General features: G+C 46.1%; 1 protein-coding gene across 2 annotated transcripts in view; it reads left to right on the plus strand.

Annotated features, from left to right (window-relative positions):
• The first annotated feature begins 203 nt into the window (after positions 1–203).
• Positions 204–14,247, plus strand: part of ARHGEF17 (Rho guanine nucleotide exchange factor 17) — a 155,014-nt gene continuing 140,970 nt past the window's right edge. Inside the window, exons 1-2 of one of the 2 annotated variants that reach the window (XM_069969574.1) lie at positions 204–336; positions 1,429–5,914. In XM_069969574.1, the coding sequence (XP_069825675.1) occupies positions 2,072–5,914 (3,843 nt within the window). In that variant the 5' untranslated portion in view covers positions 204–336; positions 1,429–2,071. Of the gene's footprint in view, positions 337–1,299; positions 1,321–1,428; positions 5,915–14,247 lie in introns of those variants that run through there. The other variant, XM_069969575.1, reaches the window with a different exon arrangement.

A 14,247-nucleotide genomic window follows, 5' to 3' on the forward strand; every position in this document is an offset into this window, starting at 1 on the left:
CATACAAATTCCTGGACTCTCTGTAGCCTCTGAAATTTAGACTGGAGGAAAGATTTGAAGGGTAAGGAGCAGGGCGCTCTCTCCTCTGTTCTTTGTATTTTCTTCACAGGGGACAATGCAAACTTTGAACCTGAGCAGGAGAAGTCGAGTCGTGGCTGCTTTTTGCTTTTACACTTTACGTTTTTGAACTGAATTTGCACACAAAAAAAACCATTAGAGGATTTGTGTCGATTTCGATCAATTTTGTAAAAAATGTTTGTTTTGTTCGGGAAACCCGGATTTTAATCTGCCTTATGGAGCCGATCATCAAGTCTCGACCTATTGACCCCCTTTACAGTAAGGAGAACGTTTTTGGTTCTTTTTCAGGAGTTTATCGGTCTTTTATTTTTTTAAGAGATGGGAACGTAAAAGAAAGAGGCCCTTTTAATTCATTCTTCTACGACCCCCCCCCCCCCCCTCCTCCTCTTCCCCTCTTTGCCTTATGTCAGGAGTTTGAGGCAGGCTCCAGGTTGCTTAATATTTTGCAATCTGCAGTCTCCCACAGTGATGCAGGTCGCCCTCGGATGGGAGGTGGTTGTGACATCATGGGGTTATCTGCATGGGAAAGTTTTTGAAACTTGCAATTTGGACCAATATTAAGGTACAAATCACTGTAATTTTTTTTTCTAGAAATTATTTTCATTAGGAATGCAAATTTGCAATTGTAAATTTTTGCATAAAAAAATGATTTTCCCCATACTTTAATAGTTAATGACCTGGAGGTAAACGGAGAGATGATCCGTGAGCAGTTTATTTTGACAGTTGTGGTGATGTCATCGCCTACAGTACTATGACATCAACAGCCCCGGGGGTGCTATACAATGAGGTAGACCATTATCTAAGCAAACAACTCTAGACTTTGGAGCTTACAATCTGTTCAATCACAGATCAGGGAAGTAATGTAAATCCATATGCTATATTGTGTACATTTCACATATATGCATAAAGGTATCTCTTGATGATATCACAAATCTCTATTACTTATAGCCCATTGAACACATGGCCATTAGGATAAGTGTTAACTGATCTTTCATGTATCAAAGTTGTTCAAACTAATTTTTAAGAATTTTCCTTAAACATTTTTTCAAAATACTTTTCCATTCGGATGAAAAATTGAGCACGGATTACAAGGAGGAAATAGCAAAGCAGCTCTATTCCAATAGGGGGAGCTAAAACGCAACTTTTTCTAAAAAAGAAAAAAAAATGGATTGTGTAAATTCTGTTTTTTTTTCTGCAAAAATTAAAAGTTAGCCTCATACCGTTCCGATCCGATCAGAGAAGGTTTGCTTTGCTTATAAGGGGGGTGGCCACATAGCACTATATGGGGAAGGGGGGGTTGACAATTTCCATGTATTATTTGTAACACAATTCTATCTTTTTTTTTTCCAGGGACACATTAGAAAGAAAAATGTTCCCATACTCTCCCCTCCAACCTCGCCTCTTTTAACCTACGCTGAGCTGGCTGCAACGGGTTTTTTCTCCCACGTGAAATCAACACACAAGAGACTGGAAAGACCCAAGGATTATTTTACAATTACAAATTTTTTTTCTTTTTTTCTTTTGGAGATGTGCATGTCTGGGATACAACAACAACAGGGGCATGTCACAACAATGCAACGCCACACGGAATGTACATTATTCTAGCTGAACAGCGGGTGATGGCTACATCTGAAAGCTGGGGCTGAGCCAATCGTGGGTTAAACAGTTGTCAAGGAAACTTTACGTAAACTTTTTTCTTTCCCCTCCCTCTTGTGATTTTTATCTTACTGCTGGAAAGCCAACAGGAACTAAAGTGGGAATAATTGCTGCAATTGCTAAAAGATGAAGATTTATCACGGGTCTGCTGAGGGCTTTTCGGCTCAATCTTTTCCAAACTTACATGGGATTCTATAGGCGTGGAGACGCTGGATTCCCTCTCTATGGATTACACATTTGAATGTATTTTAATTTATTTCTTGAAGACTTTTTGAATTTCTTGGTGGAAATTTATACTAAAAGAGAACCCCCACCTTCCGCGTGTTTGTTGTAAACAATGGCTGAGAGAGATGCCGAGAGAAAAGTTCGGATATACAGGAGCGTGTCTTTTAAAAAAATAGGAAACTGGAATGCAAAAGCTTTTAGTGAAGAGGGAGGCACAGAACTGCCCGGGAAAGGAGATGTCACCCAACCCACATGTCAAAAAACACATCGTCCCCCTGCCAGATCCCTCAGCTTAACTAGGAAGGTGTCCAAGATCTCTTCAGCCGGCAAAGACCAGAATATCCCTTCAGTCCGGCAGCTTTCTCAACGGTTTTCACCCCACCAGAAGGACGATGGGGCTGTGAGCGACGATGAAAACTTAAGACGTGTGGATCATCGCCTTCAGGCCGGATCTTGGGAGGGCAACAGTATAGCGGAGCCTTCTCAAGGCAGTCAACAAGACTTTATAAACCCGACCGGGAGCGATGGCCTCTCCCTGGCGCTGCCAGGTAAGTCGCATGATTTCCATAGTCCAAGCCCAAGGGAATCTCCGAGCTCAGGGATCTCAGTAGATGAAGTTAACACCTTCTGTAGTTTCCTGCAACAGCCAGATAACCGGGAACTGTTGGTGACGGAAGGGACTAACTGGCCTAGTGTTACTGAAATGAGAAAACTTTTTGGTGATAGCACTAGGAAAGCACCATCTAGGGCATCTTCCTTGCCCGACTGTGAAGATCAAAAGCTCTCGGGCCAATCAGGGTCACATGTAAGGGAGTCAGGGATGGAGCCACAAAGACATTGCCCTGTAGAAACTGCCAAAAGCTTTAACCAGTACACCAAAGAGCAGCCATCGGGCCCTGCACACTGGCCCAAAAACCCATCATCAAAGGTGGAAAGCAACTATTGCCAAGTACTGTCAGAGAGTAAAATAGAACATTATGCATGTTTGGATACAAGAGAAAACCGAATTAGTAACACTGGTCCCAAACCCCAGCCTCCTCCCCCTCCTCCGAGAAGCTGTATCCCGTTTGGCCTGAAAGCGCACACACTTTCATCTGGTCTACCTAAACAAGAGGCAAGGCAGCAATCACTTAGTTTACATTCCTGGCATAGTTCAGGCAAACCACAGACAGCCCCTAATAATGTCAGACTCAAAGACAGCTACAGCACGGATGAGCTGGAGAGGAACACCTTAGAGTCCACCTTGGCTAATAAGAACAGTTCTAAGAACAGGTCCCAGGAAACCTCCTCAGGAAGTGAAGAGGAAAGTGAACTTGATGTCCTCAGGGAAAGTCTCAGGAAACACTCTACTAGGAAGGAAAAGGACTCTTTCGTATGTGATAATAAAGACTCTGATGGGGACAGTCACAGTATAATAGTTAATGCAGCAAGTGATTTAGGCCAAGGTACGGACTTGTCGGTACAAAAACATGATGCAAATTCTATATCATTGCCGAGCGGCCTAGTTCATTCAGTCAGGTCCGATGCTTCTTCCCGAGAACCAAGTCCTTCTGCTAATGTCTCAACCACTACTCCTAATGAAATGCCCAAGCAACACTCCCGAAACACTTCCGAAGCGGTAACTGCAGGCCAGCTGGCCTCCATGTCTCCTATGCCCACTGTGTCTCGAGTTGCAAAAGTTAACATTCCACCCTTTATGCCAAGTCCCTGTGGCTCTAGAAGCAGCAGCAGATATTCAAGCACTGAAACCCTTAAAGATGATGACCACTTCAATGCTTATTGCGCTGGACAGGCCCGCACCTTCCCGGGTGGCTTTAATGTTCACAGATCCCCAAGTTTCGGCCAACATGAAAGCATGTTACGATCAATAGCCCGTCCTAGGTCAAAAACACCATCTGCTGCAGTCAAGCTGAAAAATGAAAGTGATAGTGTACATTGTGACATTGAAAGTGATGACTCTAAACAAATTAAATCCATGTCAAACCCAGATATAACATCGGATACCCTTAGCTTACTGACTTACTTAAAATCAGACATTTCAGACTTAAAACTAAAAAACAGAGGGCAAGGGACCAGTGATAAGGAAGGAGCCTGCTCCAGACTTGAGACCTGCCAGGAATCTTCTAGGCAGCAAAGCCGGGGTAGGCCTACAGGGCAGAACCAAATGCAACAAGGGATCCGTCCAACATTAAAAGATTTAACTGCTACATTACGACGCACAAAATCCTTCACGTATTCAGACAAACTGGGATCCCGACGCGTCAGCACATACAGTTCCATGAAGCAGAGTTCATCGGAACTAATGCTTGCCACCTCATCCAATAGTGATGGAATATTTTCATATACAGAAGCTGCTAATACTGTAGAGGAAAACTATAATGAACCAGGGACAATGCATGACCAATACATCCAAGAAGCCAGACAAGTATTTGAGAAAATTAAACAGATAGGGTCTCAGGATGACTATAATTTCGATCAGGAAGTCATGGAACATCTCAAAAGTGAAAAAAGACCCTCCATGTCTCACGTAAGTGTCCAGGAAGATGGGGATAGCAAATGTGTGAATGAGGGTGCATCCAATGAAACTGTGTCCAATAGAAAAATCTCTGACGTATCTGGGCATGAATCTAGCATGACTGATGAAGGCATTGTTACCGAGGTAGACCCTACACCTTGCACTTCATATCGAGACCTCGGTCAGAAACTTAAAGTGTGGAAATCAACAGGAACTTCCAAGGAAGAAACTGAATTTTTGCATTCCCATAATGGAAACTATAACACAGTTCAGTCCCATGCTGGTAGTTCAGAAAGTACTCTGTGCTCTGACAGTGCTCATACGGCAAATACTTCAGGACCTATGGATGCTCCACCAACACCTGGAACAGTTAGACGCAGACGGAAATTTCCTTCTCTTGGTAACAGTGGGACAGATTCTAGTAGTGGCAGCAATGGTGAGTCGGGGAGCGAGGCCTATAGGTCCCTGAGTGATCCAATGCCTCACCGGAGATACTCTATCACTGAAGATGCTAAAAAGTTCTCTATGGATAGTAACCTCCTGGGGTCTTTGAATTCGAAGTCTGGAATCTCGGATTCTTCAGCCATGGCCCTATCTGAATGTACTGGTAGTGCTGCAAGTGTACTTTCTTTCAGTAGTGATGGCGTTAAGGATTACAACACAGTCATCCAGAATATAGTTAGTCAACCTGGAGCTTTGGATAAGGTCATTGATGAAAAGGGCAATGGGAAAACAATTAAGAAAAAGTCATTTAGCGATCCAAGTCGTCGTGGAGAATTGTCTCCTGCCGGCCTAGAAGACTCCAATGAGCCTTCCAAAGAGTTAGAACAATCTATCCTGGCATCTACCAGTGAACCTATACTATCGGATCAAAGAGATGAGCTGGAAGAACTGGACGAGATAGAAGAGGAGGCAAAGTTTCACACTCAACCAGAGCAAGTGGATTTAGAAGAAAATGGTTTGGAAGGAAATCAAAATTTAAGTTTTGACCCAAACCTTGTAAATGTGTTATCACCCAGAGTGGTTAGACGCAGTTTTAAAAAACGGTCAAATAGGATCGGTAGCCATGATGGCAACAAAGATGGTGAGGAACCTAAGGATGCATTGGTAAAAATCAGGCAAGGAAGTAAACACGTACGACACACAAGTGAACCGGCAACATTTATTCCAATCTCCCCTCCTGAATGCAAAGTGTTAGGCCACGGTGGTGCCCATTTGACCAATGTGGAGTCTACAAGGCCTCTTGTCAAGCAGTATCCAGTTTTAAGCCCCTTAGTGGATGTTTCTAAGCAAGTTTCCGCTAATTCTAGTAACTCCAATACCTTTAACCCCATGGATTTGCCTAGAACAGCACCAAGTACTCCAACCACAGCCGAGCCGAAACTGTTGAGAGTGTCCAAGCCTGTCGAAGAGACTGGTAACAGGAACAAGCCCTATGTGGTGAGTACAAGAAATTGTTAACTTTTACTCAAAAGTACTGTTTATTGTAGCGTTTTGTTGCTCTCCCCTATTGGGAACAGTTGGGAGGCCCCTATACACACTAGATGGTTGGCAGATCCCACAAAAATCAGCAGGTTTGGTCAACGCATATGTAATGTGTATGGAGGCCTGAAGGCCCAGACATTTTGGCTGTTAATGTAGGTGCAGATAACAGACTGTCTTAAAGACTTTGAAAAACATTTGCGTGTAGCAGTGTATAAAGGTCCTGGGTTTCTTTCCAAGTATTGCTTTACGAGTCTGTACTAGAAGAACAGGGTGTATTCATGTAATGGGTACCAAGTTATACATTTGGAAAAGTCTTGTGGGTTTTTTTTTCCCCTTTTTTGCATAAATTTTTGTAAGATGTTTTTGCATGTAGTATTCATTAGTGTTTAGTTACATCTATGTTGACTTGTTGTTTTGGTTGTTTTGGTGCTTTCCCGTGAAAGAAGGGAAATTGGAAATTTGGTGCATTTGGTAAAACTTTTTTTTTTAAGCCAAGGTATTGTTTATGCAGATGTTTCAAAGCAACAAACTTAATTTATTGATAGTGCCTATACCATGAAGTTTACACCTCATAACTTACTTGGTTACTGCCGATCATTCATCTAAATGATTGTCAAAATGTCAGTATAACACTGTCAAGGTCATATAACGTAAAACCAAAAAATCGAGTGAGCGTGTCTAAAGTATTAGCGGTTTTTCTTTTTCTTTTCTTTTTTTTTTTATAGAACTTTTGAGTATTTTAAGGACTAGTAGACAATGAACCTTGAAATATTTTCTTCTTTAATGACCTTGTTTGGGGAGGGAAGTCTTTCACTTTTCGAGATAAGTGCTTGTTTCCTGCTGAGAGGAGTTGGCAGATTAATAAGTGAACGTTGAGTCTTTGCGGGGGACATTTCTGAGTGTGTTGTTGAATAACTTGTGTCATTTATTGATAGTTTTTTTTTTCTTTTCTATTTTTTTCTTGTTTAATGTTCGTTCCACAAGTCGTATTATTTTTTGCTGAGCAATAGCTCTACGAATCCCAGGAGTTCACAGCCGTATAAACAATTTCTATGTCCTAACAATGGGCCATGTTCTGTATGGAACAGTAGAGTTCCTAAATGCAAAATACATAAAAGGAATAGGAAAAGCTGGGTTGATAGATGCAGTTAGAGCCACCATTTAACATACTTAGACATTTGAAGCATTACCCACTTGGGTCTAGAGGCCATACTAAAAACAAATAGTAGATCACGTTGGCAGAGGTTTGTTTTGGCGTGTTGTCCAACTTTTTTCACCCATATTTGTCAAGGTTCGTGACAATCGCTTATCGCTCAAAAGGTGTCTGTCATCTTTCTAGGGCCTACAACCATGAATGAGGCAGATAATATAAGCTTCTAGTGGTTGAGGCCCCCAGGTTCTCCAAAATTTTGGATAATTTTAATATATCATCTCCACCGGTCCTAGTTTCTAAGTCAGAGAAAGTTGGCCAATGGTGTACATATCACATTTTTATACCTGGTTGGGCATATAATCGGCCCATGTAATAAGGTCTTTAGAAGTGGGTCAGATAGATGTTATTTCACTCTAGCTTCGATCTAGTGATGATCTCCCACTTGTGACCATGGTTTCCTTGTCCCCCTGACCTGTTTTCATATAACATCCCGATTGTCCTCCTCGTGATCTCTGGCTTAGTTCCTGACTAGGGATGGTCTGAATCTGCCGAGGTTCGGGTTCGTACGAACCTGAACTCTCGGCAATGATTCACGCTGCCTGCCCGCTCCGTGCAGCGGGTGGATACAGCCGGAGGACCGCCTGGAAAACTGGGATACAGCCATAGCCATAGGCTGTATCCCAGTTGTCCAGGTGGCCCCCCGGCTGTATCCACCCTTTCCATGGAGGTGGAAGACAGCGGGAATCATTGACGAGAGTTCTGGTTCGTACGAACCCGAACCTCGGCAGGTTCGGACCATCCCTATTCCTGACCATGACCACTGGGAATGTCCACATTTCTTTGTAGGTGTTGAGAGTAAAGAACTTTCCATCAGTGTTGAATCAATGGTGGCTCAAGGTCATAAGTCTTCGGTGTCTTTGTGCCCATCGCTGTGGGTGAGATATCTTACACTTCAGGCATATGACATATAAGTGAAAAATAAAAATCACAATAGAAGGTTTCCTTGTTTGCTCCCTTTGCATTTCTCCACATTTACTAGACTTTTATTGTTGAACTCTGTTCTATCCATTATGCGGTAAATATATTTTCTCTGTTCCTAGCTTGTGCAACCTTGTTTGTTTCCATGGTTACATTCATTGGGGGGCGTCAAATACCAGATGGTACTAGCAGCCATGGCCAAGCCTTCCTACTGCTTATTTTGGATTGTTATCAAGCTCCGTCAAGTTGATGAGACTTCCCATAGGACCAATGTTTCCCAGAAGGTCCTGAGTTGTGTTTGGTCTTCAGGCTTCTCAGCATTTCTGTGATGGCTTCCACCTGTCTTGTTGCTGCTCATCCTCCTCGTCTACCTTTTTTATTCTATGCCTTGGGAGAGATGGGTCTGATCTTTTTAAGAACAGCAATTAATGTCCCTAAACGTAGCTTTTTGGTACTAATTGAATTTAAAGTGAACTACCCCTTTAAAGCATTCCTATCGTCATCCTTGTATTGCACAACTATCCTTGTATTGCTCATGAGGCCATGGAAAATGCCAGCACATAAATATATAAAGGAGTGCATACATACCTTCTGCGCTGCTGTGTGATCCGGCATCCGCTCAACTGCTCATTTTCTTTGGCAGCTATTAGCGCCATTTCTCTACTCACCCTTTCTGCATTTCTCCTAAAGTCTGTGGGTGTGTTCAGGAAGTGATGTCATCTGCCCTCACAGCCTGCCAAGTAAGGGCAGTACAAGTGGAAGTGATGTAATCTGCCCTCACAGCCTGCCAAGTAAGGGCAGTATAGGAGGAAGTGATGTCATCTGCCCTCACAGCCTGCCAAGTAAGGGCAGTATAGGAAGAAGTGATGTAATCTGCCCTCACAGCCTGCCAAGTATGGGCAGTACAGGAGGAAGTGATGTCATCTGCCCTCACAGCCTGCCTAGTAGGGGCATTATAGGAGGAAGTGATGTCATCTGCCCTCACAGCCTGCCAAGTAAGGGCAGTATAGGAGGAAGTGATGTCATCTGCCCTCACAGCCTGCCAAGTAAGGGCAGTATAGGAGGAAGTGATGTAATCTGCCCTCACAGCCTGCCAAGTATGGGCAGTACAGGAGGAAGTGATGTCATCTGCCCTCACAGCCTGCCTAGTAGGGGCATTATAGGAGGAAGTGATGTCATCTGCCCTCACAGCCTGCCAAGTAAGGGCATTATAGGAGGAAGTGATGTCATCTGCCCTCACAGCCTGCAAAGTAAGGGCATTATAGAAGGAAGTGATGTCATCTGCCCTCACAGCCTGACAAGTAAGGGCAGGAGTGCAGCAAGGAAAGCTCCATAGAGACTGCAGCTCACATGGTACAGTTTTATGTCAATCCCATATCATTTTATAAGCATATAATTATATATTCACTGTATATATTAGTTGCCTAATCATCCTTAATGATCTAGTTCTAACTCAGTAAAGCAAATTACCATCTAAAACAATAAAACAGCAGCCCTATCGCCAGGGATGTACCATAACCACCGATGTAATGCTTAGCATGACTACTACTCCTGTAATGATAAACATATCAGGGCATGATAGGCGTTGCAGTTGTTAAATAGCTATAACCTGCAATACGCTAATGTACATATAACCATTGTGCATTTTCTTGTTTTTTCAAACTACTACTTTATGTGGTCACTGGAGTACCCCTTTAAGTCCTAAGGGCCCTATTACATGGAGGGATAATCAGCCGAATCAGGGCTAATAGAGACAGCAATCAGCGGTTTATTTAGGTCCAGACCTAAAATCATCGGGTGTCAGGCACATGTAATAGCGATGCACAGCTGACGGCTGATGATTGTAGTATAAAATAATAAAATATTTACCTTACCACGTTTCCCAGTGTCCTTGGGCCTTCTCCGGTGTCCTCCGGCCTTCCCCGGTCTTAGCTCTGCCTTCTGCTCCCTTCTGTTCAGGTCTCTGCACTGACAGACCGCTCAGCCAATCACTGGCCAAGTTAGGACCGCAGCCAGTGATTGGCTGAGCGGCCTGTCAGTGCAGAGATGGGAACAGAAGGCTGCAGCTGCAGATACCGGGGAAGACCCGAGGACACCGGGGGAGGCCCAAGGACACTGGGGAAGGCCCGAGGACACGGGGAACGTGGTAAGGTAAGTAAATACTTTATTATTTTACAGTAAAGACAAGGGCTGCATAGACATCGCTAATGATCGTTCAAGTGATTGTTCTGAGCTGAGCGAACCTCGAGCGCGCTTGTATTGGTCTGAACTCGAGCGTGCAGCATTTGATTACCATTGACTGAAGTTGGATACAGCCCTAATGAATCATGGAAAACATGGATACAGACTTCCCCCGTTTTCCCCGTACTGTTGGTAACATTAGCGATCAGGAGGAGTTGCTTATCGTCTCCTAGTTCTCGTGTTCGGCTTCTCAGCACTATGAGTAGCATATTAAAAAACTGTAAAAACATGAAAAAAGATTTCAGGTTAATAATCGTCTGCTTGCTTGTTTTTGGCTCGTTGAGGGCTCTCGAGATGAAAGCGGCGTGGAGGTTTTGGTCTGCAACATAATCCCTTCACTTATTTTTGTCTGGACTCTTTCCACAGAGTCGTCAGTAAAGAAGTCTAGAATTTTGGTAACGAACGGTCTCCTCAGTCTGGGGGGGGGGGAGGGACTGAGGGTAGGCGGCCTATATATCTTTTTTCAGGTTGACCAGACAAGGTTTTCGGCCTTCTCTCTTGGTAAACCACTGCTCCTTAGGGTCCCATAATTTAGACAGGACTGAGAAATGTTGGATGGTTATGGAGCCATAGAAGAGTAAGAACTGTAAGGAGCTTTACCCTGTAACTTGACACTAGGACCTGTGTGTGTTTGTTGTTGTTTTTTTTGGGGGGAGGGGGGTGTTGAATTTGCTCTGTAATTTACAGGCCTTCTCCTGGGTTTTGGGACTTGCAGCCTGAGGATTAAAGCACATAGCAGAATTTGCCCTTTTGCAACTTGAACTTGTATAAAACTCTTTACAGAAGACGGACACATACTTTCAATAACTGTAGGCCAAAAGATATCCCTCCCGTTCTCCCTATACTCACAAATGGTCGGCATAGCCAAGCGTTCATGTGTTCTCTAGGGAGAGAGGAGGAGTAACTGCTGCCAGACAGTTCTGGTGGTGGCTTATCTCCCTGAGAATAAAAGGATCAGTAGAAATCCAAGAAGGATGACACATCACCAGTTGGGAGGCTGCTTTATATTTTTCGCCTCCAGTTAGTTATATTAGGACCTTTACTTTTGTAAGGGATAGGAATGGTTAATCATTGAATGCTTGGACTCTCCTAATGTTGTACACAATGATATCCTCAACTGCATTCAGGCTACAAATCTAGAAAATGGTGTGCTGACACACCTTCCACTTCCTGCTGTGCTGACAGACACTCCTCCTTCCTCCTGCAGTACTGACAGGCACACCTCACTCCTGCGGTCCTGGCAGCAGGGGCGTAACTAGAAATGGCAGGGCCCCATAGCAAACTTTCACATTTCCACCCCCCGCCCCCCCATCATCATCATTCCCCCCCAACATCATCATCATTCCCCCCCTGCCCCCCCATCATCATCATCATTCCAACCCCCGCCCCCCATCATCATCATCATTCCAACCCCCGCCCCCCATCATCATCATCATTCCAACCCCCGCCCCCCCCATCATCATCATCATTCCCCCCGCCCCATCATCATCATCATTCCAACCCCCACCCCATCATCATCATCATCATTTCCCCCCCGCCCCATCATCATCATCATTCCAACCCCCACCCCCCCATCATCATCATCATTCCCCCCCCCCCCCCGCTGCCCCATCATCATCATCATTCCAACCCCCACCTCCCCCCATCATCATCATCATCTTTCCACCCCCCCCCCCCCCCGCCCCCCCTCCAGCCCCCAGTGACAGGCAGCTATTTAGCAGCTGCAGCAGCAGGGATACCTCTGGGGCGCACAAGTCACTTGCTCTCCGTCAGTCCGCCTCCTCCTCAATAATGGCGCCTGTGACTGTGACTCCGCCCCCCTCCCCACGGTACGGCACAGCAGAGAGGACCTGCGTGCGTGCGTGCACTTACATGGGGGAGGAGACGGCTCAGCAGTGACTTCGGAGGCGGCCCGCCCAGGAACTAAGCAACGTGAAAGGCCGCCGCAGGGACAGAGGCGGGGACAGATGCCGGGGCGGGCCCCGTACGTACGGGTAGGTGCGGGCCTGTTCAAATACAGAGTCCAGACAGTTTCTCCCCGGGTGGCCTAACCGGGGAGAAACTGAACTCACACACACTCAGGACACAAGGACTAGCTGGCCGGGCCCCTTGATGCGGTGGGCCCTGTAGCAACCGCTACCGCTGCTACGGCGGTAGTTCCGCCACTGCCTGGCAGGTATACCTTACTTCTCCTGCTGTGCTGACAGACAAACTGCCCTTTTCCTGCAGTACTGACAGGCCTACCTTCTCCTGCTGCACGGACAGGCCTACCTTCTCCTGCTGCACGGACAGGCCTACCTTCTCCTCCTGTACTGAAAGTCCTACCTTCTCCTGCTATGCTGACAGGTCTACCTTCTCCTGCTGTACTGACAGGCATACCTTCTCCTGCTGTACTGACAGGCATACCTTCTCCTGCTGTACTGCCAGGCATTCCTTCTCCTGCTGTACTGACAGGACTACCTTCTCCTGCTGTACTGACAGGCATACCTTCTCCTGCTGTACTGACAGACAAACCTCCCTTCTCCTCCTGTACTGACAGGCCTACCTTCTCCTGCTGTGCTGACAGGCCTACCCTCTCCTGCTGTATTGACAGGCCTACCTTCTCCTGCTGTGCTGACAGACAAACCTCCCTTTTCCGGCAATACTGACAGGCCTACCTTCTCCTGCTGTGCTGACAGGCCTACCTTCTCCTGCTGCACTGACAGGCATACCTTCCCCTGCTGTACTGACAGACAAACCTCCCTTCTCCTCCTGTACTGACAGGCCTACCTTCTCCTGCTGTGCTGACAGGCCTACCTTCTCCTGCTGTACTGATAGGCCTACCATCTCCTGCTGCACTGCCAGGCATTCCTTCTCCTCCTGTACTGACAGGCCTACCTTCTCCTGCTGTACTGACAGGCCTACCTTCTCCTGCTGTACTGACAGGCCTACCTTCTCCTCCTGTACTGACAGGCCTACCTTCTCCTGCTGTACTGACAGGCCTACCTTCTCCTGCTGTACTGACAGGCCTACCATCTCCTGCTGCACTGCCAGGCATTCCTTCTCCTGCTGTACTGACAGGCCTACCTTCTCCTGCTGTACTTACAGGCATACCTTCTCCTGCTGTACTGACAGGCCTACCTTTTTCTGCTGTACTGACAGGCATTCTTTCTCCTGCTGTGCTGACAGGCCTACCTTCTCCTGCTGTGCTGACAGACATACCTTCTCCTGCTGTGCTGAGAGACACTCCTCCCTCCTCCTACAGTACTGACAGTCACACCTCACTCCTGTGGTCCTGGCAGGTATACCTTACTTCTCCTGCTGTGCTGACAGACAAACCTCCCGTCTCCTGTTGTACTGACAGGCCTACCTTCTGCTGTACTGACAGGCCTACCTTCTCCTGCTGTACTGACAGGCATACCTTCTCCTGCTGTACTGACAGGCCTACCTTCCCCTGCTGTACTGACAGGCATACCTTCTCCTGCTGTACTGACAGACAAACCTCCCTTATCCTGCTGTATTGACAGGAATACCTTCTCCTGCTGTACTGACAGACAAACCTCCCTTATCCTGCTGTACTGACAGGCCTATCTTCTCCTGCTGTACTGACAGGCCTACCTTCTCCTGCTGTACTGACAGGCCTACCTTCTCCTGCTGTGCTGACAGGCATACCTTCTCCTGCTGTGCTGACAGGCCTTCCCTCTCCTCCTGCTGTACTGACAGGCATACCTTCTCCTGCTGTACTGACAGGCCTACCTTCTCCTGCTGTACTTACAGGCCTACCTTCTCCTGCTGTACTGACAGGCATACCTTCTCCTGCTGTACTTACAGGCCTACCTTCTCCTGCTGTACTGACAGGCATACCTTCTCCTGCTGTGCTGACAGGCCTTCCCTCTCCTCCTTCTGTACTGACAGGCACACATACATCCTCCTGCTG

This window comes from Dendropsophus ebraccatus, chromosome 5 (genome assembly GCF_027789765.1).
Source record: "Dendropsophus ebraccatus isolate aDenEbr1 chromosome 5, aDenEbr1.pat, whole genome shotgun sequence".
NCBI lineage: Eukaryota > Metazoa > Chordata > Amphibia > Anura > Hylidae > Dendropsophus > Dendropsophus ebraccatus.